We start from the raw sequence: 20079 nt of genomic DNA, 5'->3' as shown, positions 1-20079 counted from the left end.
AGTCCCGTTGTAGTGCGTTTTGAATAGTTAAAAAAACTACACATATTATTCGGCACTAAAAACAGTAAAAACGCATGAATTTTAATATTTTACTATAAATAACACGGACCAAAAGTGTGACTCTATGTACCAGTGTCTTATTTCGGTTTAATGATGAGGGCTACTGCAGGCACGCCCGCAGAGATGTAGCTCACTAGGTGCAAAATATTTTTAATATCAATATAAGATGTGGGGGGCTTTGCCCCCCACACCCCCTAAAACGTATTACATGACATATATTATATATCATCAATAATGGGTATAACAACATATATTTAAAACATAACTCATTTTATTTATTACTTCTTATAAAATATAAAAATTAGATAGAATTTTAGATGTATAACACACACATACATATATATATATATAAATAAATAATAGTGTACCACAGAATAGATGTCAGATAACGAAATTCATAATAATATTATTGATGACCAAAATAAATGTATTAATAATAGACGCGTGGTTAGACGTGGCTGTACACAGTACTAAAATGCGGCAGACGGTGGTATCTCAGAATAGTCAGATGCCTGAATAGCTAATAAGTATTTAATATTTACTATATTGGGAATAATCATGGGCATAAATTAAAAATTTACAGAGAAGGAATTTTTATATTTTATTATTTATTTGAAAAATCCAAATTATTAAAATTCTTAGGTGGTGCATGTGCACCACCTGCCCCCCCTCCGGGCGTGCCTGAGGGCTAGGATAACTCATTTTTTCCTAAGCATCATAATATACGATTGTGATAACTTTACATTTTTTTCAAGACACTAATGCCCACGTTAATTTTAGTAAATTTAAAATGTCTGTAAGAAAACGAGATTATGTTCATTTTTGTAATTGTATTTGTATATTACATACATAATATACATATGCCTAGGTACTATTCTTTTAGATTATTAATGCATTTTTAATTATTAATTGGATTATTGATGACTACGATTATAAAACAAAATACATTTTGTAGTTATGCGTAAATTAAATTTCTTCTTAGTACAAAATTACAAAATATAAATTTTATTTACGACAACAAGCCTACATTGTTTGCTATCGTTGCAGCTTTATAGTCGTTTTTTACAATATTATAACTATGTGAAAAAAGTCAGATAGAAGTATAAAATTAATATAATATATATTATTATAATTTGTATAGCAATCATTTTTTACATTAAATAATAGTTGCGCTTGAATTGAGGAGCGTCCACACAATGCGGCATTTATTTTCTAATTATTTTCCAGTAGACAATAAATTGGATCAAATCAGTTAGTGCTACGTGGATTTCTTTTGATGTAGACCGACTGCTAGGCCGTTAGGATATTTTGCATTGCGGCATTCAAAAACGCAGAGGTAAATGAATTTGTGACTTCACACTTATGCCGCACGACCATGCGATTCGGAAAAAGTTGCGCCGTCTAAAAGCGCCTCAATATACCAATAAAATTATAAAACTTAAAATAAAAAACTATAGTTGTCCAAATGTTTAAACAAATTTTAATGTTTATTATTTCGAAAAAATCATAATATATAATTGTTTTAATAGCAAAATATGTAGGTAATCGGTATACTAGTATATTGTTAAAAATATTTGTTTCGACATTTATATAGGTACTATATCTAATATATACAATTTTATAGTAATGTTTATAGAATTTCCTAAAGTCCCGTTGTAGTGCGTTTTGAATAGTTAAAAAAACAACACATATTATTCGGCANAATTTTAATGTTTATTATTTCGAAAAAATCATAATATATAATTGTTTTAATAGCAAAATATGTAGGTAATCGGTATACTAGTATATTGTTAAAATAAAATATGTTGAATTGTTGAATTTATTTGGTCGAGATATACTATCTAAACTCTCACTGGTTGCCATACAATCATTACAGGTAAGAAAATAAAACTGAGGGAGTTTTCATTAGACTTTTGCATTACCCTTTTTCCAGTACCTATTCTAGCGAAGTTTATAATAGCCCCATTGGCAAACGGCTTAGTAACATATTAATTATTAAACATATCAAATTTAAAATATAATTGTCAAACACCTGCCGATGTGCTGTCGTTGCATGATTTCTTCAGCAAATGTCATTTTATTATTCGTTGTATACTATTCTACGCCGATTACATTTATTACAAGTATTATACCTATATTTTTTCATTACAATCAATAACAATTAAATAATAATAGCAAAATTACATCAAATCATAATGTTGTACAATGTCTTGAAACATATCTGCATTTTCATAAACTATAGATTGAGAATCGTAAAAATATATTTTTTATTCTGAGTCACTTCTAACTAGTATAATATACTTATATTATAAGCTATTAATTATTTAGAATCAATATTAATATCATTTTAAATTCGTATACAGACTGTAGAATGTAGACATATGCTGTATATGTAGTCCATATACTATTAATTATATTTATTTAAATGTATTTTTCACTCACAAGTTATGTCATAACATAATTATTATGGAAAATGTAAAAGGTGAGTATTTAACGAAAATTACAGTATTGCCAATACTAAGAATACGTTTATATTAAAATAGAACCTTGTTGTCGTGTTGATTTTAAATCAATAATTTTTGAAAGTTTGGCACTGTCGGTTTCTTTTCCTGCGCACAATTTCTGCGTAGACACATGAAACTGTCAACAGTTTTTCCACTCGAAAATCAATATATGTGTTCAACGCTACTACGCAAGTTAAATAAAAGGGAAATGGCTGAAAAATAACTTTAAATAAAATAAATAAAGAGCGTGTTGCAATAGTACTCGCAGATAAAGTGAAACTTCTTTATAGAAAGTATAAAAAAAGGTAATCGCCCATCACAGTTAAATATATAATTTGTGCTGGAAAAATAAAATATAAAATTCCCAATTGAAATTAATTTATTATTATTATACTAAGTTAAGACTAATTGATTATCATTTTTTATCATAGAAACCTTAGTGTCGAGTATGCCACTCCCGTAACGCTTTTTGGTCACAACAGCTTAGCCCAAAAATCTGACCTAAAAGAGTTTCCCTTCAAAAATACTATTAGGTACCTACTTTATATATAGCAAAAATGTTATCAAAGCAATAAAAATGTATGTTGTTTCAGAAAAATAGCAATGATAAATAAATTGATTTTTTTAGAATTTGATGTATTTTTGACGTCTTAAGGTGCTCCAAGTCAGTAAAAAAAAAACACTTTTTAAGCCCTTTGCTGTGACAAGATTGTGAGACTTTGAATGGTTCGATTTTAATGCTGTTAAAATAATAATATTTCTGAACATCTCTTCCAGAGAATTGTCGGAGCACTTTTTAAAGTTTGAACTTTTTACAATATTATAATGTTATAAAATTTCAGTTTTACAACATTTTTGTCCAATCATGTGTATTGAAGAAATTCAAATTTCAAAAAAATTCCTTGATCATTCTCTAAATCAGTGGTCGGCTATCTTTTTGGACTCCCCATCCACATTTACAAATTAAAAAGATTTCGCGGGCCAGATTTCACAAAAATAAATATGTTGTATTCCAAAAAATTAAAACTTTAAAACTAAAATCTAAAACTTTCAAATAATAAAATGTAAAAATTACAGTAATTTATATTATTTATAAAATATATAATATGATTATTTTGAAATGATAATCAATTAAATTTTGCAGTTGTAGAATTTAAAGCGGGCCGTATACAATAGATCCGCGGGCCGCCGGTTGCCGACCACTGTTCTAATGTTAATAAATGTTAGGATTTTTACAGGATGAAAATAGCACCAGGTTATGTCTTACAATATTAATATTTGTTACAGTTGAGGTACATTTCTGCTCGAAAAGTAATCAAATACTTTTCTCTAATTGAATACACTGACATGTGCCTGCAAGTGCGAAAACGTGTTGAGATAAGCAGTGTGTAATGCACACACACTTATTTTCTCATATATTTCAGATATCGGCATGTCCCAGATGTACCTATCACATAATTTTTCTAATTTGTACTCTTTAGAAAATGAATGACTGGAACTACCTTAAAGGTATACCTACTTTTATTCTACTTGTTATAAATCAATATGCAGACTATTAAAAATTAGGACATTTAAAACAATTGGCAATACAACTTTAACTATGTAGACATTTAGTAAGTTGTAAATATTTGTTAGTTGCAGAAATTAGTGAATTTTCGTCATTGTATAAAAGTTTTAACTTGTCACTAAAAGTGTCAATATTTTCCTCATTAAATCGATAATTATCACAATAATTTCATATATTCATCTCATAATCTATAATTTACTGATTATTTTAAAAATATTAAAAAAGTGTATACCTAGGTACTTTGGTAAAGAATAACGACGCATTACCGAAAATCTCAAATTCATTTTTTAAAGATAAATTATAAATTACTTCTTCTGTAAATAGAACTAAATTAGTTTTTGAAAATTGTCAAATAATTTTCAATTCTGTCTTTTACAGAAATAAAACTAGATACAATATTCCGTGGTGTGAACTATTTATTTCATCTCAGAAATTCATTACGCCTGGCGCCATCTCAGAAATGATACGAATAACTAAACAAAATTCCTTTGGCTGTGACTGGTGAAGTCTTGTGGAATAAATGTATATAATACAAAGTGTATGCTCTTTCGCCGTCTGGTGGTCAGTGGTAGATAACACAACGTACTCGTACACGGTTTAGGCGGCCATCTACACTTTAACCTGAGATGCTTTTTCATCTTTAAGCCCTAGTTTGATAAAAAAGACAATAATATCCCGGTCAGTGTTGTGTAAATTAGAATTATGTTTCATTATCATCATTAAATAACCGTTTTATAAAAAGTGTGGTAACATATTTTGTTAGTTCTTTTTATGGGACAGATTTTAATCAAGGAATAATAAAGATTCATACAGATATGTTTCTAGATTATATTTTAAGATCCAGAACAATTATTATAAACAGTAGCTTATTCCAATTTAAATACATTTATGGAATCTTGTGTACCTACTGTTTATAATAAAATTTCAATCAATTCTCTTGGGAGTTTAATAAACTTTTAATAATTATTTTGACTGTTACAGTATCGTATTTTATTGCGGAAAGTCTGCAATGACACAAAATTGTCTTAACGATATTGCTTAATTGCATGTCAATCGTAATGAAGATATTAAGCGAATAGCTAATTCATTAATAAATTCAACTAAAATACGTCAAAACACATTTTTTGTGAACATTCAAATTTCAAATTAAATTAATTTTATTCTTTTGTTTTACTTTGATTATTACTATTTATTATTAAGTTATCAATCTGGATGTCGGCAACAACATACCTCCAGATCGCAAATTCACTAGCCTCAACATGTCTCCAATGAGGAGCCAACCTATTCCGAACGAATTATCTACATCTTTAAAATGTGTTAAGAGTTATATTAAAAATTCAAATCTAATCTCTTCTAATTTTTAGTCGATTGTCGATGATCTACCGCAATTAAATATATCCAGCAACATACATATTAGTTATGATAACTGTAATGGCTCAACGAAGTTTAATTTCGACACGGGCGTCTGTCCAATGGTTACGGTTAACGCATTGACCGATACAATTTTAAGGCGACATTGTACAATTTAAGTGGATGCTACCCAAGCGTTTGTTGTTTCCGTCTTACCAACTTACAACATAGCAAATTTTCGTTCACTAGTTTGTATAGTGTGCCGTTAGTTTTGATATTAGAGTGAATTTAAATATTATAAAATGTTTAGCAAGATGCTTCACAATGATAAGAGTACTAAATATCAACGTTGGGGTCAGCAGGGCGGCACAGGACTTAGCAATTGCAATGGCTAATAATTTGGGTATCGATATCGTCATACTCAGCGAGCAATATCGAAATATGGAAGAGAAGGACGGGTGGTATTCTGACGCGAGCGGTCGGTCAGCGGTAGTAGATCTGGGAAGCTTGCAGGTCAACAATATAGGCCCCATCTCGCAAGGATTTCGATGGATAGAAGCAAACGGCTATAGATTCTATAGCTGCTACTGATCACCAAACGTTGCTCTCATCGACTTCGAGGAATTCCTAGGGAGTCTGGAGACTAGCATCAGAGAATCCGAGCTTTCAGTGTTAGCAGTGGGTGACTTCAACTCTAAATCGGGAGCAAGTGGCATTCGGATAGAGGACGCAAGAGGAGTCCGGCTGGCTGACCTCATGGCGTCAATGGACCTGATAGCGTGCAATCAAGGGGGTCTCCAACTTTTGTACGAGGGAACTCTGGTACCTATATCGATGTGACGTTTGTCGATTCATGTCGTACACACAAGGTGTGCAACTGGACAGTTCTCAAGGAAGAATCTTTGAGCTTGCACAGGTATATAACGTACAGTATAAGGTCAATACAGGATACAGAAAACCAGATCAACATCCAAGCGGATAAAAGGTGGAGCTGGAGGACGTTTGACTTGACAAAACTTTAAGCATATATGGCGTGTGTCACATTCGAAGACGCTAATAGTGTCACCACCGCGTCAAAGAGACTGGCCAGTATAGTGGAGGAAGCATACAATCAGAGTATGCCTAAGGTTGACTTCAAGGGACTAAAGAAGGCGACATACTGATGGATAAAGGAGATCAAGGAGTTGCGGAAGAAATGTCACTCACTACGTAGACACATTAAACGAGGGTGCCTCAGGGGAGAACAATACCAAGATGGAAGAGATAACGTTGAATACAGCGAGGCAAAGAGAGAATTAAAACAGGCCATTATCAGAAGCAATAAGGGGCAGCACCTGTGTAAACAGGTTGACCCATGGGGTCTGTCATATGGGTTGGTAACTAAAAAACTTATAGGCCAAAGACTTATTCCAAGAATAAACCTGCCCAGTTGGCTGGAGAACATCGTGGATACCCTGTTTCCGAAGAATGCTGTCATCAAGTGTCCACCAGCCGAGGATGGATATGAGTTTCCGGAGATAACAGAAGGCAAGATTATTCATCAAGCAAAGAAAATTTCATCAGAAAAGGCCCCAGGACCAATTGGGGTTACGGATCTGGTAGTTAAAGGTATTGCGCTCAGTCTACCTGACATTCTATGCAAGATGTTTGATATGTGCTTTGACGTGGGCAACTATCCGTCGGTATGGAAGAAGGCAAAGCTAGTTTTATTGCCTAAAGGGAAATAAACCACTGGACCAACTTTCCTCATACTGGTAAATTTGCTTGTTAACACTATTGGAAAGTTTTTCGAGCGCATTATTAAGGGGAGACTTGAAGAACATTTGAAGAGTCGAGGTGGATTGAGTGAACTGCAGTTCGGCTTCCGCAAGGGGAAATCTACCATCGACGCAAATGCGGAAGGTCATGGGGACGGTGGATTCCAAGTCTACTGGCCCCCTGTATCGTAGAGATCTGTGCGTACTCATTGCACTCGATGTGGTGAATGCCTTTAACTCGGTAAAGTGGGACAGAATAATTTAGGCACTATATAAAAAGCGAGTTCTGAGTTACCTACACCAGATAGTACGCAGCTACTTAAGCAAACGTCTTTGACTTTTGGTGAGTCACAGAGTAGAGGGGTATGCTGCGGCATTCCTCAAGGATCGGTTATTGGTCCGATGCTGTGGAATGTTGTTTGGGGGGCAACAAACCTGGTTTCTGTTCGACCTCGTAGGTTGCCTTCGCGGACGAAGGCGAAAGTTGGAGGGGTAGAGCCCTCCAGTGAATGTAAAGGTTATTAGGATGCAGGGGGAAGGACGACCCAGTCGGGTGCGAAGTACCCCCCTGTAGCACCGTAGTGACAATACAAAAAAAAAGGTTAACATTATACTAATAACTACCCCCAAAGAAAAAAAAATTACATCGACCAAACGGTGAGTTGGGGGTCTCTTTTCTTCCCTAGTCTCCCAATCACGATTTCCTCTCCATCATCTCCTAATATTGCTTTCCTAGCTGACACCAGGTCTCAAAAAACTAGTTATTTTCGTAGTCCTCTAGAGAGCTCCGATTCCTCTCGTCTCCTATCAGAGGTGGCTAAGGCCTAGTCGAATCTTATTGCTAATGTTATTTCTAATAATCAGAGTTACATTTCTCCTTATTCGCTTTCTAATTTAATTGAGTCATCACTTGTCAATATTTTATTCAATCCGATCTTAGATTCAATTTCCTAATTTATTCAGCTTCCCGTGCCTAGTATCTAATTCTCTACTGAATATCCTTCAATGGAATACTAGGAGTCTCACTAATCAACTAATTAATTCACATACTTTCTTCACTCAGTATCAGATGCATTCTTTTGAGAGACATAGCTTCTTCCTAACAAGTGAATCAATATTCCCGGTTATCGTCTAATGAGAGGCGATAGATCCGATGGCTATGGTTTAATCACCAGCGGTATGAAAAATGTCTTCAAGTTTCGGGAGTTAGGCATCAATTCTGACTTAGATCGGTCTCTAAGAAGTCATAACATTTATCTAGTTGGTGTCAAAATCCTCCTCATCAATGACTCGGCATTGCATCTCTGGTCCTGTTATATTCTCTTTCGTGCTAATATTTCCCAATCATTGGTAAATAATATATTTATCATCACGTCCGGTTATTGCATATTTAGAGGTTATCTCATGGTTCATCACTCATGTTGGGGTTCTGTCACTGAGGATCTGCAGTTCTGAGTACTCAATTAGGGGGCCCTCATTCGCTTTAAACGCCCTCCTTTTCATGACACCATCGTCGACATCTCCACTTCCTCTTCAAATTTTCTTTTAGCCAGTCGATTTGAAGTATTAAAGATCCCAATGAGATACCCTTGCAGGACACCCGATAACACAAGATAATCAGTAGAAATAAAAAAAAATATTTTAACGGCTTGAGTTCTATTATTAAGAAAAGAGAATAACTATTTAAGGGAATGTCCTCCTATTCCAAATAATTCCAATTTATGGTATAATAGTAAATTATCTATTTTATGGAATGTTTTTTAAAGTCAAACAGAAAATAAAATCGACTTGGTAACCTTCATTTAATGAGGTTATTAAGTAATTATGATAAGTTATTAAATTAGTAAAAATTGAATGCTCAGCTAATAAGAATCCATGTTGTGTGTGGCTAATATAATTAGATAGCAAATTCGATAATTTTTTTGATATAATAGCCTCAAACATCTTAGGAATAATCGAGAATTTGGCAATTGGTCGATAATTTCTTCCATTATTTCTATCGCCGGATTTATAAATAGTAGTGATATAATATTTTTTCAAATACTTAGAAATATACTAGTGGTTAAAGATAATTAAAAATGTGATTTAGAGATTTAGCAAGGACAAAACAACATTATATGTTTTATCAGTAAACTATCGAACAAATCTTATTTACAAAATTTATAAAATGGAGTTCCTGGAAAATTACGTAAACTTATTTTGCTTTTTTATAGTTATACTTTATACAATCAAAATGTTAACGTTCCTCTTAAACTTAAAGTAACAAAATAACCTTTATATAATTTAGACACACTGTTAACTTAGAACCCAAAATTTATTCTGTGAGCTGATAGTCTCCTTAAGGACTGGAGTGGAGCATGTATTAAGGAATAATATTTGAAATTTCGTATGGCAAAATTATTGTAGCCGTGTTAATATGTGAAAGATGTTCGATATATTCACAAATCACAACCACAGATTATTACCATGAAGCATGTCTTATGTGGGTGTAGGAAATAAACTGACATTAAAATAATGCCGTCTCAATAAAAATTAAGGATTTTTTATGTTTTATGCAAACGGATTTTGAAAATATTTATTTTAATCAGGCCAGTCAAAGTGGTTAATTTTAACCATAAATCTATCTTGCTCCAGTCTTCTAAATCAGCATCACAGTGAAAATCATCAGGTACACTTAGACATTTAGAAGAATACATAACATATCAAATATAGCAAACAACAAAATATTTATAGCAGTAGCGTACTTACAATTTTTTTTAAGGAGCAGAATGTGTTATAATATAATGAAATCATATTCTTATTGAAAGCCAATAATAATTTAACATTAGACGTGTTCCAAGATGTAAGACATAAAAAAAGGAGACTGATTAAACACCTAGTTCAACACCTAAATGACCTACATTTGTCACTGCAAATACGCCACTGATTTACAGGTTAACATTCTATAAATCAACTTAAACGCTAACACTTAATATAATTGTATTTTAATTGTAACTGTCATGGGTATAATAATCTAATTAATATTGAAGCCTAATCGTTGCGGTTTTTTTGAACTCATATTTTTAAAAAAAATTTTTTATTAAATAACTTCAAGTTTAAAATTACTATAGCTCAACAATTGAGATTGATTAAGTCTAGTAAATTATAAATTAGCAATTGCATAATTTAGCTGTTGGGCTGTATAATGACACATTGTACAAACTAAGGGAGAGAAACAAATTTAATAATAATAAATAATAACACAGAATCAGATAATGTTATCTAAATTGAAACAATAAGAGCTCATTAACTAATTGGTCATTATCAATATTCATAATTATTTATTATATAATATTCCAAATCTCAAATAATCAAAATATGCAACCATTTTCTGGTATTTAAAATATTTGAATTTTGAATACAATTTACTATTCACATTTTTATCAAAGCATTTAAATACGATAGTTTTCATGTAAGTATTTAGTTATGTTTTTCTTTTAATAAACCAAAAATAACTAACAACATTTATATAGTTATGATATTTAATATAAAATTAAATAAATGACTGCATTTTAAAATAAGTTGTATATATTAAAGAAACTATTTTATATTGTCTCATCATATTAAAATGACCTTCAATGTTTCAATAAAATCAAAAATATTAAAAGAAAAGTAGTAGTGTCTGAATAAATGAAAGATAAGATTCGGACGGCAGTATTGTAACTTTTTTTCTTCATTTTTTGTGTTCTTTTCAATTTATTTTTTTTGGATTCTAGCTGTTAATTTAAAATTGTAATCAATATAATCAAACAATGCAAGGCAATAATTATTTCCTAATTTTTATACATTCCAAAAAACTAATTTTATCTTTTAGTTCTGAAAGTGTTAAATCCATGTACCATATTGGTGACTTATCGTTGAAAACTTCCTTTTCCAATAAATCCATGTATCTGAGAACATAAAACAATATTAAGTTTTGTTATTCAAGTTTTTGTGCTCAAATTAAATTACATAGTCAAATAGTCCAAGCAAAATAATTTTGTATGTTCTGTCCACATTAAACTTTGTACGTGACACCAAGATAGCAATTGACTTTTGAATTCTTTTAGAGTATATTTTAAGACTTCATGACCAAAAATCTTACTAGCTCTGTATCGTAAGGAAATTGAATGGATGCATCTGGGCAAGCAACAATACATCAAAAACCTACAAACAAAACATTATATACCATTCATCTGTGTATTTGATATGATTTTATGTGCATGCAATTTGCGGTGTATTGTGTATACTTACCTACGATAATAGTAGTTATAACTTTTCGAGTATTCTTGAGAATTACATTTTAGTAGTTCTTTTGGAATAGTCCACATCCATGTATCAAAATATTTCAGTACAAATTTGGTGAGTATATATGCATTTTTTAACTCCTGAAACATAATATAGGTAATGTAATTTTGTTGACTAATAGGTTTAGTTTCAAAATAATTTCTAAAATACCTATTTTGTAAATAGATATTGTGTTGTTGATAACATTATTATTATTTATTGATAGTACAAACTTAGAATAATCTAACTGCAGGTAATTGAATGTAAAACATAAAACTCTAAAATTAACAACCTTATTACCCAATATTTCACTTTTATATTGACAAAATATTTGTATTCTGAGTGAAGCAATAAAGTCAGTGTTTTACAATGACATTTTAATACAATTAAGTTGTACGATTTCTTAGTTCTTATTGAATATAGTATAAAAATGGACAAGAAGTCATTTCGGTATGTACCAAGATTTATTCAGATAAATTGAGTTTTGTGAACATTTTTTGTTAAATTTATATCTATTTCGGTTATGTTTGGTAATGAAGTTTTTTTTTATTTTGCAGCATGCCTTTGGAACTTAAAAATACCAGTGTTCACCAGTTTTTGGAAATGATGTGTAAACACCAATGGTATTACTTTTAATTTTTTTCTGTAGTATGCTGTACTTCTTATTGCTACAAACAATCACACTCAGAATTTTTATAAATATAATTTAAACAAATCACAACGTGTTGTAAGTATTGACGGAAGTTTTTATTTCAAATATTGTATGAAGGTACATAATGCTTGCATTTTGTAATAATCAAGATGATTATTCCACCAGATCGTAGCACATGACAAATAATTCACTGATATGCTTTTGTCGCCAAATAAAAAGGAAAATTTGTAGTTTAGCCGTGGACTTAACTTAGATCATTTAAAAATGCCATTTAAACAGACTTCTGTTCCAGGAGCTTCACATAATATTGATTTATAAATATACATATATAATCTTTTTATACAGTTTTTTCAATTGTTAAGTACTTAGGTTAGGTTAGTACTTAGGTTGGTATTGTTATTAAAGAGTATTAATATATCAATTAATTATTAATACAAACGATTTTTACTAACGAAATTATTACAATTTATGGTTCATTAAAAATAAAACAATAGACTATAAATTACCTACATTATATATACAAAATTAATAGTCAATAAATAATAATAAATAAAAGTTTAATGGCCACGAATAACCATTGCATACAAATAAAAATATGTTAATTCTTTAGTGATAATTATATAATATTGCTATTTTTCAATGTTTTAAAGTTTCTACTTTGTTTTATTTATGAGCGTTTTGATTTCATAAGCTCTTGTATAAAGGCCTGAAAGATTTGTTTTTACTAGCTATATTTAATTTAACAGTGAATTTATTTGATATCAGATGTCCAGACTTACCAAAATATTATCGTCATAAAAGAAATGCATACAAAAATTAATCAAAACTTGATCTATGTTAGTCCTTTCAAATGGTGGAGACCCATAAATTGTATCAATATTAGGTGTTGTAAAGGGATGAAGAAGGACACTTTTATTCAATACCTAAGACATAAATAAACATAGTTAATAGTTAGTAAATTAGTTTAAAGTGTATTATTTATGAATAACATACATTATAAACTGATTCAAAAATGTCTTTTAACAAAATATTTCTCTTCGACTTGGGCTTTATAGATATATTTTTTAATGTTTCTTTGATATTAATGATATCAAATATTAGTTTCATTAGTACAGTAAACTCCATCATTGAAACATTTTTTAAATGCTGTATGTGATCAGCTAAACAAAATATAAATTTCACATACATATTATTAATTAAATAATAAATATATTTATACACACAACACTATTACAGTGAACTAAGTAATATCTTATTAAAATAGGTACCTCATGAATGTTTATTGCATATAACTTATTTCCTACACAGCTGATTATTAATTTTGTATTTTTGTTATGCATTTGAAATTGATAACTACGTTTGTAAAATTATTCTGAGACTTATTATTGGCTGCACATGAACTAAGTCCCAGTAAAAAATTTAAGTACACATTGTGCCCTAAGTTGTTTTAAGGTACATACTAATTGAGTCCCTGGAAGTTTAAAACATTATATTATTGTGTTCATGTTTAAATACTATCTGAGTCCCACCTAACTTAAAAACAAACATCTTCCTCCCATTTTTACAGGCTTAAGACTATCTGTAACAATAAATCTTACAGATATGGTTAAAAGTGTATTGTTGTACTTATTTTGAAAATTGTGTTGATGTGACTAATATAGGCAATATATTGTATAATTCAGTTGATTAAAATATAATATAATAATTAATGGGTAAATATAGTATGTAGAATTCAGTTGTTACTATTGTTTATAAATAAATGAATATAGGTACCTAATGAAAAAATTAAATTTTTTATATTGTTAAAAATGTCAGAGATAAATTTTGAATAAATTCAAATTGTGTTATTTTGTTTGAATGCAACAGCTGCATTTTTCTGTGATATATTTTTCTTTGTTTTTGGTACAATTTTGTATACTAATGATATGAGTACTTCTAAATTTGATATATTATTAATTATTATGGTCCTCATTGTACATTTAATGAAATGTTTATAAATTAAAATATGTTTGGATAGGGTGAATAAAATTTAGAATTGAATTTTGGATGGAAAGATTCACCTAAGTGGTGCTTACTTTCCAAAGCATAGGTATGTTAATGAGGCCCACATTTCAGGATAATATGAGCTTTTGTTCTACTTGATAATTGGGGGTAAAATAAAAATTAAGTCATTTATAAAGCAATCATTAACATCTGACAGATTTAAAATGAAAGGCTAAAATAGGTTTTTAAATATTTACCAATTTCAGAGTTTTTATTGTTATATTCTGTCATTAGACTAAATGATAAGGTGTTTAATGCATATGTGTTATTTTATCTGAGATATTTAATTAATTATCATTTAAGGTCTCTTAACTACAATATACTTACATAGTGGATGATTACAACCAGATCTGACACAAATACTATTTTTCCATCCAAAATGGTCACGCTTAACTCCTCTAAAAGTCCCTCCTTTACACTTACAATTTCGAAACTAAAATGATTAAAAAATATATTTGAATGGCAAAAAAATAAAAATAAAATATAAATGCATTAATTCAGCTATTCAATTATGTAATACCTACAAATTTAATCATGGTTATTCAAATACAAGAATGTGTAGATATTCAAGAATTAAAAAAGGTTGTAGAAAAAAAATTTCAGAAACAGATACATATTATTAGTGGATCAAACAAATTAATAATACTAAAACTAAATAACTTATAGGCTATAATATAATAGTTCTACAGTTATTGCTTGTTAGACTCCAGTGGCATGGAGGGAAATTACACTGGACAGCAAATTTTATACATGTGGTGTATGTTTTTTATGGGTGAGAAAAATTGGCACTATAGAAATATTGGTGGGGGGTAGAAAACATTCAAAAAAATGATGATTGTAATGAAATATTAAGTACCACTGTCGTTAGTGAGACTGCAGCACGGACTGAAAGTTATAAATACTATGTTGGCAGTCGGCCAATCAGCAAGCCACTAGTTTTACTTAAATATATTTACTTAAATAGGGCAATGTTACTTAATATTATATTATGTTGTATTTTACTCTACATCATGTTAAGAAAAAAAAATGTACGTTTGCATCCTACAATCACTATACTTCACAGAATATTTGTAATTGGAATTTACTCGGTGAATAAAAAATTATCACTATTATTATACCTATCATACTATAAATTGTGGTATCATACCGTGCAAGGGGAAAACATGGCTACTGTTCGCTGTGTACTCTCAATCCCTCGTTCCTGCATTTTCTCCCTCTTCGACTTCACACGTATGTATAAAACATCGTTTGCTTTCCACTTGTTGGGCATAAGCAACTGATCGGTCGACTGCGATTGTCTGTGGTATTCCACTCTTGAGTTATTACATGACATAGTTCTACTACACAGAGCCCCACCCATAGTCGTTGGATCTACAAACACAATATACAATATTATAATATATTAATATGCCCACAAATCTACTTACCACTCTACAAAGCGCTGGTAGATCGAGATAGTGTTTTAAGAACGAAGAACTATGCGACACTATGATGTTTAATTGTACTACTCTAGTACCTACCTAAGTTACTAATTATTATTATAATTACACACAATTATCAGTGTAATACACAATAGAGAGTGGAGACAAGAATCCTCCTCACACACACTCTCTTCGTGTATATGTCCTTCTCTCACACGCTCTCTCTCTCTTTCACGTAAGATCAATTTGCTAACTAGTATGTGTAATGTGTAGACTGTAGAACAGTGGCTTTCAAACTGGGTGCTGCGAGTATCCACTATAGGTTAGGTTATCCACTATAGGTGTGCCGCGGTTTTTTCATAAATTTATTGTATTGAATTGTTCATCTCAAAAAAAGGTCAGCGTGCCGTGAACATTTTTTGAAGTGTACGGTGTGCCGTGTGTAGTGAAAGTTTGAAAAACACTGCTGTTGAGTGTACAGGCTATTCTGTACGGTAGTCATAGACAGATAGACTTATAGAAATAGACGGAACATTAGGTATGATAACGCGTGCAATTGTCCTCGTGATCGGGCACTATCTAAAGCCGTGGTATTGGCTATACTCGGAGCAGAAGACATTTCTCTCACTCTTATGATAAAACTCTTGCTATCTCTCTTAATCCGTTTGGCACGACCACGCCTCCCAGTCCTCGGGCCCAATGTTCCGTCTATTTCTTTAAGTCTATGGGTACAGTACAGACTACAGTAAGCATTCATTAAACACGATAAATTGATAAGGGATATCAGTCCCGACACCTATCGCGTCTTGCTGTCGTCTCTTTTGACGTCTTTGGACCTGCGATTGATTTATGACCCCCTGTGGGAGTGGTGTTTGATGGGTTGCCTAGTTACACGGGGTTTGGGCCTTATTGGCTTGGAGCGGGTTAATGATGTTAAGTAGGTACTTGAGTAAAAACTATTTGGGTGAAAGCATCAAAATATTTTTTAAGTACTCGATATGTACGTATTATAAAATAATACTTTTGATTAAAGTACGCCAACAAAGTATTTTAAAATAGACATCTGTATTTAAAATCTAATACTGATTTTCAAATACTTCATTAATTATTTTTAGTTCATATATTTTCTATTTTAATTTTGATCACTTAAAATTAAAATAAAGATTGAGAATATATATTTTTTACTGTGAATTATACTAAACTGATAATCAAATTATAGGTACTTCGACAAAGAAAAGATTTCAGTATCAATGTTCTGTCAAATTACCTGTATTGCAAAATAATAATTTTATGCTATACAAATAATTAAGGTAGAACATGAAAATCAGTTAAATTCATTTATAAGGTAAAATAAATTGAAAATAGTTGAAAGTATTTTTTTTTAAAGTATTTGTATTTATACTCAAATATTTTTATATTTTTTTGAATACTTTTAAAAAGTGGATATCCTTTACAAAACTGCAATTGATACACATATATTATGTAATGTTGAAGTACCTACCCACAAGGCCACAACTTGCACTTTTCTTAAATAGTAGTATTGGTAATTATTTGTTAAGCTCAAAAAAGAAATGAATCATTTAAATGAAAAATCTATTAAAAATTTGAGTTATACAAAAAACATAACACTATAAATTATATCTTTATTTAAAACACCATCCTATCAACTAAGACACAATGTAAAATTTGTAAATACTAAGTACAATTAATTTGTAAAGATTGTTTTATTTGTGCGAAAAAACTCTAGGTAAGTAAAATTTCTGTTGTATCTAATTTTTTTTTAACCTGTCAAGTGTTATGGAAAAAAATCATTAATACTTCTATATAGCTGGCACTATACAATAAAAGAAAATATTTATAAAGAATAAGAAACGAGATTTGTCCAAATTATTTATGGCAGTTTATACTACTTATTATAGTAATCTTATTGAACTTTTACGATAATGCTATGAATACGCCAGGTCTGTGTATTTTATTATGTTTCATTAGTTTTCAGTATCATTTGAAAACTTATTGAAGTGAAAGAATATGATGCCGACTAAATAACGAAAACCTCAAACTTACGTAAAATTGGACTGTTTTGGAATCAAATTACAACAAAATGACAAAAATCGTTATTCTTTGTGTTAATATTTGATTTTGTTCAAATTTGAACTCTAAAATGTCTGTAAAAAATAACTGTATTTAAATGTTTTTAGATTTTTTAATTACTGAAAAAAACTGCTCAAGTGGAACGTTGTTTTAAATTTTCGTTCTTTAGCTATAAAAATTGAAAATTTTATACATTTTAAACTACAAAATCATTTTTCAATATGATAAATGTCAAAATTTGAACTTTAAATGCTTATTAAAAAAATCTTGCTCATGTATTTTTAATATTTTTCATATGCTATTGTAACAATATACCAAGAGGCTTGTATTCAATTTTCATGCTTTTTGGCTCAACTTATACAATTTTATTGTCATTTATAGAAAAAAAAAAATGAAAATTGAAAATGTCCGATGATAATTTTATCAAGTTTATGAAGTGGTGAAATTAATGTATGGTATAAATTTCAAGTGATAATTACAGTTATTAGTGTTTGAATTACAACAATATAAGAAAATCACCATATGAGAAATCGAGTGAATATCCAATGTTGTAAAAATTTCAACTTCAAAGGCTAATAATAATTTAATTTGACTTTCCGCTGGATATTTCTTTTTGATAAAGGTAGATAAACATGAACTTATAAAGAATCTTGTATTACATTTTTAAATCTTAGATATGAAAAGAAAAATTTTTATGCATTTCTAGCTCAAAGTAATTTGCTAATTTTCGTGATTTTTAAAAGTTTTGTCAAAATTCAAAATTCTCATAAAAATATATTGTGGATATAAGATCAACTTTTTTTTTAATTTCCACTTACAGTAACTTATGGGGAACTTTATAATATATTTTCAAGTTTTTAGACAGAGCTTATATTTTTTAATAGACATTGATTGAATAAAAACGAATAATAATCGAAAATTTCGTATGCCTATAAATAGTTCAACATGATTCAAAATATTTAGAAAGTTGTGTGATGTATATAAAAGGCTAAAACAAACATTCGGTGAAAATTTTATGTATCTACGGTAATTTCTTTATAGTAACACTAAGAACCAATATCTATTTTTTCGAGAACCGGTTTTGCATAACAATTCCTGTTTTTTCTTAATTTTTTGATTGTTTTTTCTTGTCGCTTTTGAAAACTATTGGGAATTTTCGACCTCCCGAATGCACCAACTAGATTCATTTTTCTACCAGAAAAGTTGCTGTTGAAGATAATTGAAGCACTTTTACTGCCCCAAACCGTGATGAGATACATGAAAATATAAAAATAAAAAACACTCTTCATTGTAAAATCAATACATTCATCGATCCACACAGAATCTACTATAAATTTATTTTTTTGAGCCCAGAAATATTTTTATGCTGATGCAGTACGATTTTTCTATTAAGTTCTCACTAAATAGAATATCAGTAACATATATACAAGTAAATATTCAGTGTTTCATATGTCATAAATAAATTTTTTAGTATGTGCAATGTGCATATTATCGTGTATTTGATTTTTTTATGCACTCTATGTAGCGGTCATTATTTCTAGTCCCTTCGGTGACCGTTGCATTGAAACTTAACTGTAGTTGTGTCATGAATTAGAACGAATAATAGATATTTCAATACCTAATTTTATATTTAGAAAATTAAAAAAATTATCACTCAACTTAATTATATTAATTCAATAACTGTATTTACTACAAATTATTTGATAGTTTTAACATTACAATTTTATCTGATAGTTATAAATGTGTTTAAAAAAATTAATTTGTTATTGTTTTTGTTCTCGTGAAATACTTATTTATTGGTTTATTCTTCACTAACTTTGTGTTGAACAAAATTACATATTGTGTTGTAGTCCTAAAAATATACATATTATCATGTATGTTCAAACTTCAAATTAACGAGAAAAATCAATTCCCGATAGTTTTTTCTAAACCGCTCTAATATCTTTTAGAAAAAATATCAGTTCCTTCTTATGTTAATTTACGTTTATTGTATATTATAGGTATTATCAGGAATTGATTTTTCTCGTTAATTTGAAGTTTGAAAATACATGATAATATGTATATTTTTAGGACTATAATATACAATAAACGTAAATTAACATAAGAAGGAACTGATGTTTTTTCTAAAAGATATTAGAACTGTTTGGAAAAAAAAACATAATACAAATTAGAAGACATTTATTTTTCTTTTAATAATAATTTTAAGTTTCCATTTATTATTGAATATCAATAAGGAAATAGACAATAAAGACCAATACCTATAATCACACACATATTATAATAATCAAATTTTATAGTATAAAGTTAAACTTAAATTAAATCCTTCAAT

The 20079-nt window shown here is 29.8% G+C and overlaps 1 protein-coding gene across 1 annotated transcript; it reads right to left on the bottom strand.

The window, feature by feature from the left end:
• Positions 1-10961: 10961 nt before the first annotated feature.
• On the bottom strand, positions 10962-16305 carry LOC111036843 (histone acetyltransferase KAT2A-like). The gene is made up of 8 exons (XM_022319083.1): positions 15666-16305; positions 15386-15609; positions 14566-14671; positions 13189-13355; positions 12975-13118; positions 11511-11644; positions 11229-11423; positions 10962-11167 (listed from the first exon to the last, which is right to left on the bottom strand). Exons 2-8 carry the CDS (start codon positions 15596-15598, stop codon positions 11044-11046), a joined length of 1083 nt encoding a protein of 360 aa, XP_022174775.1. The 5' UTR covers positions 15599-15609; positions 15666-16305; the 3' UTR covers positions 10962-11043.
• Positions 16306-20079: the final 3774 nt, after the last annotated feature.

The sequence above is a fragment of the Myzus persicae genome, unplaced genomic scaffold (genome assembly GCF_001856785.1).
Source record: "Myzus persicae strain clone G006 unplaced genomic scaffold, MPER_G0061.0, whole genome shotgun sequence".
Classification (NCBI taxonomy): domain Eukaryota; kingdom Metazoa; phylum Arthropoda; class Insecta; order Hemiptera; family Aphididae; genus Myzus; species Myzus persicae.
Note: the sequence above shows the minus strand (reverse complement) of the source record. Positions and strands in the feature narration are given on the sequence as shown.

Excerpts from the sequence above, each read along its gene's own strand:
- LOC111036843 (XM_022319083.1), bottom strand. The coding sequence starts at position 15,598 with ATGGGTGGGGCTCTGTGTAGTAGAACTATGTCATGTAATAACTCAAGA. Across the intron at positions 11,645-12,974 it reads TTTATGACGATAATATTTTG|GAGTTAAAAAATGCATATAT; the intron begins GTAAGTCTGGAC and ends ATTATGTTTCAG. Across the intron at positions 11,168-11,228 it reads TGCTTGGACTATTTGACTAT|ATACATGGATTTATTGGAAA; the intron begins GTAATTTAATTT and ends TTATGTTCTCAG.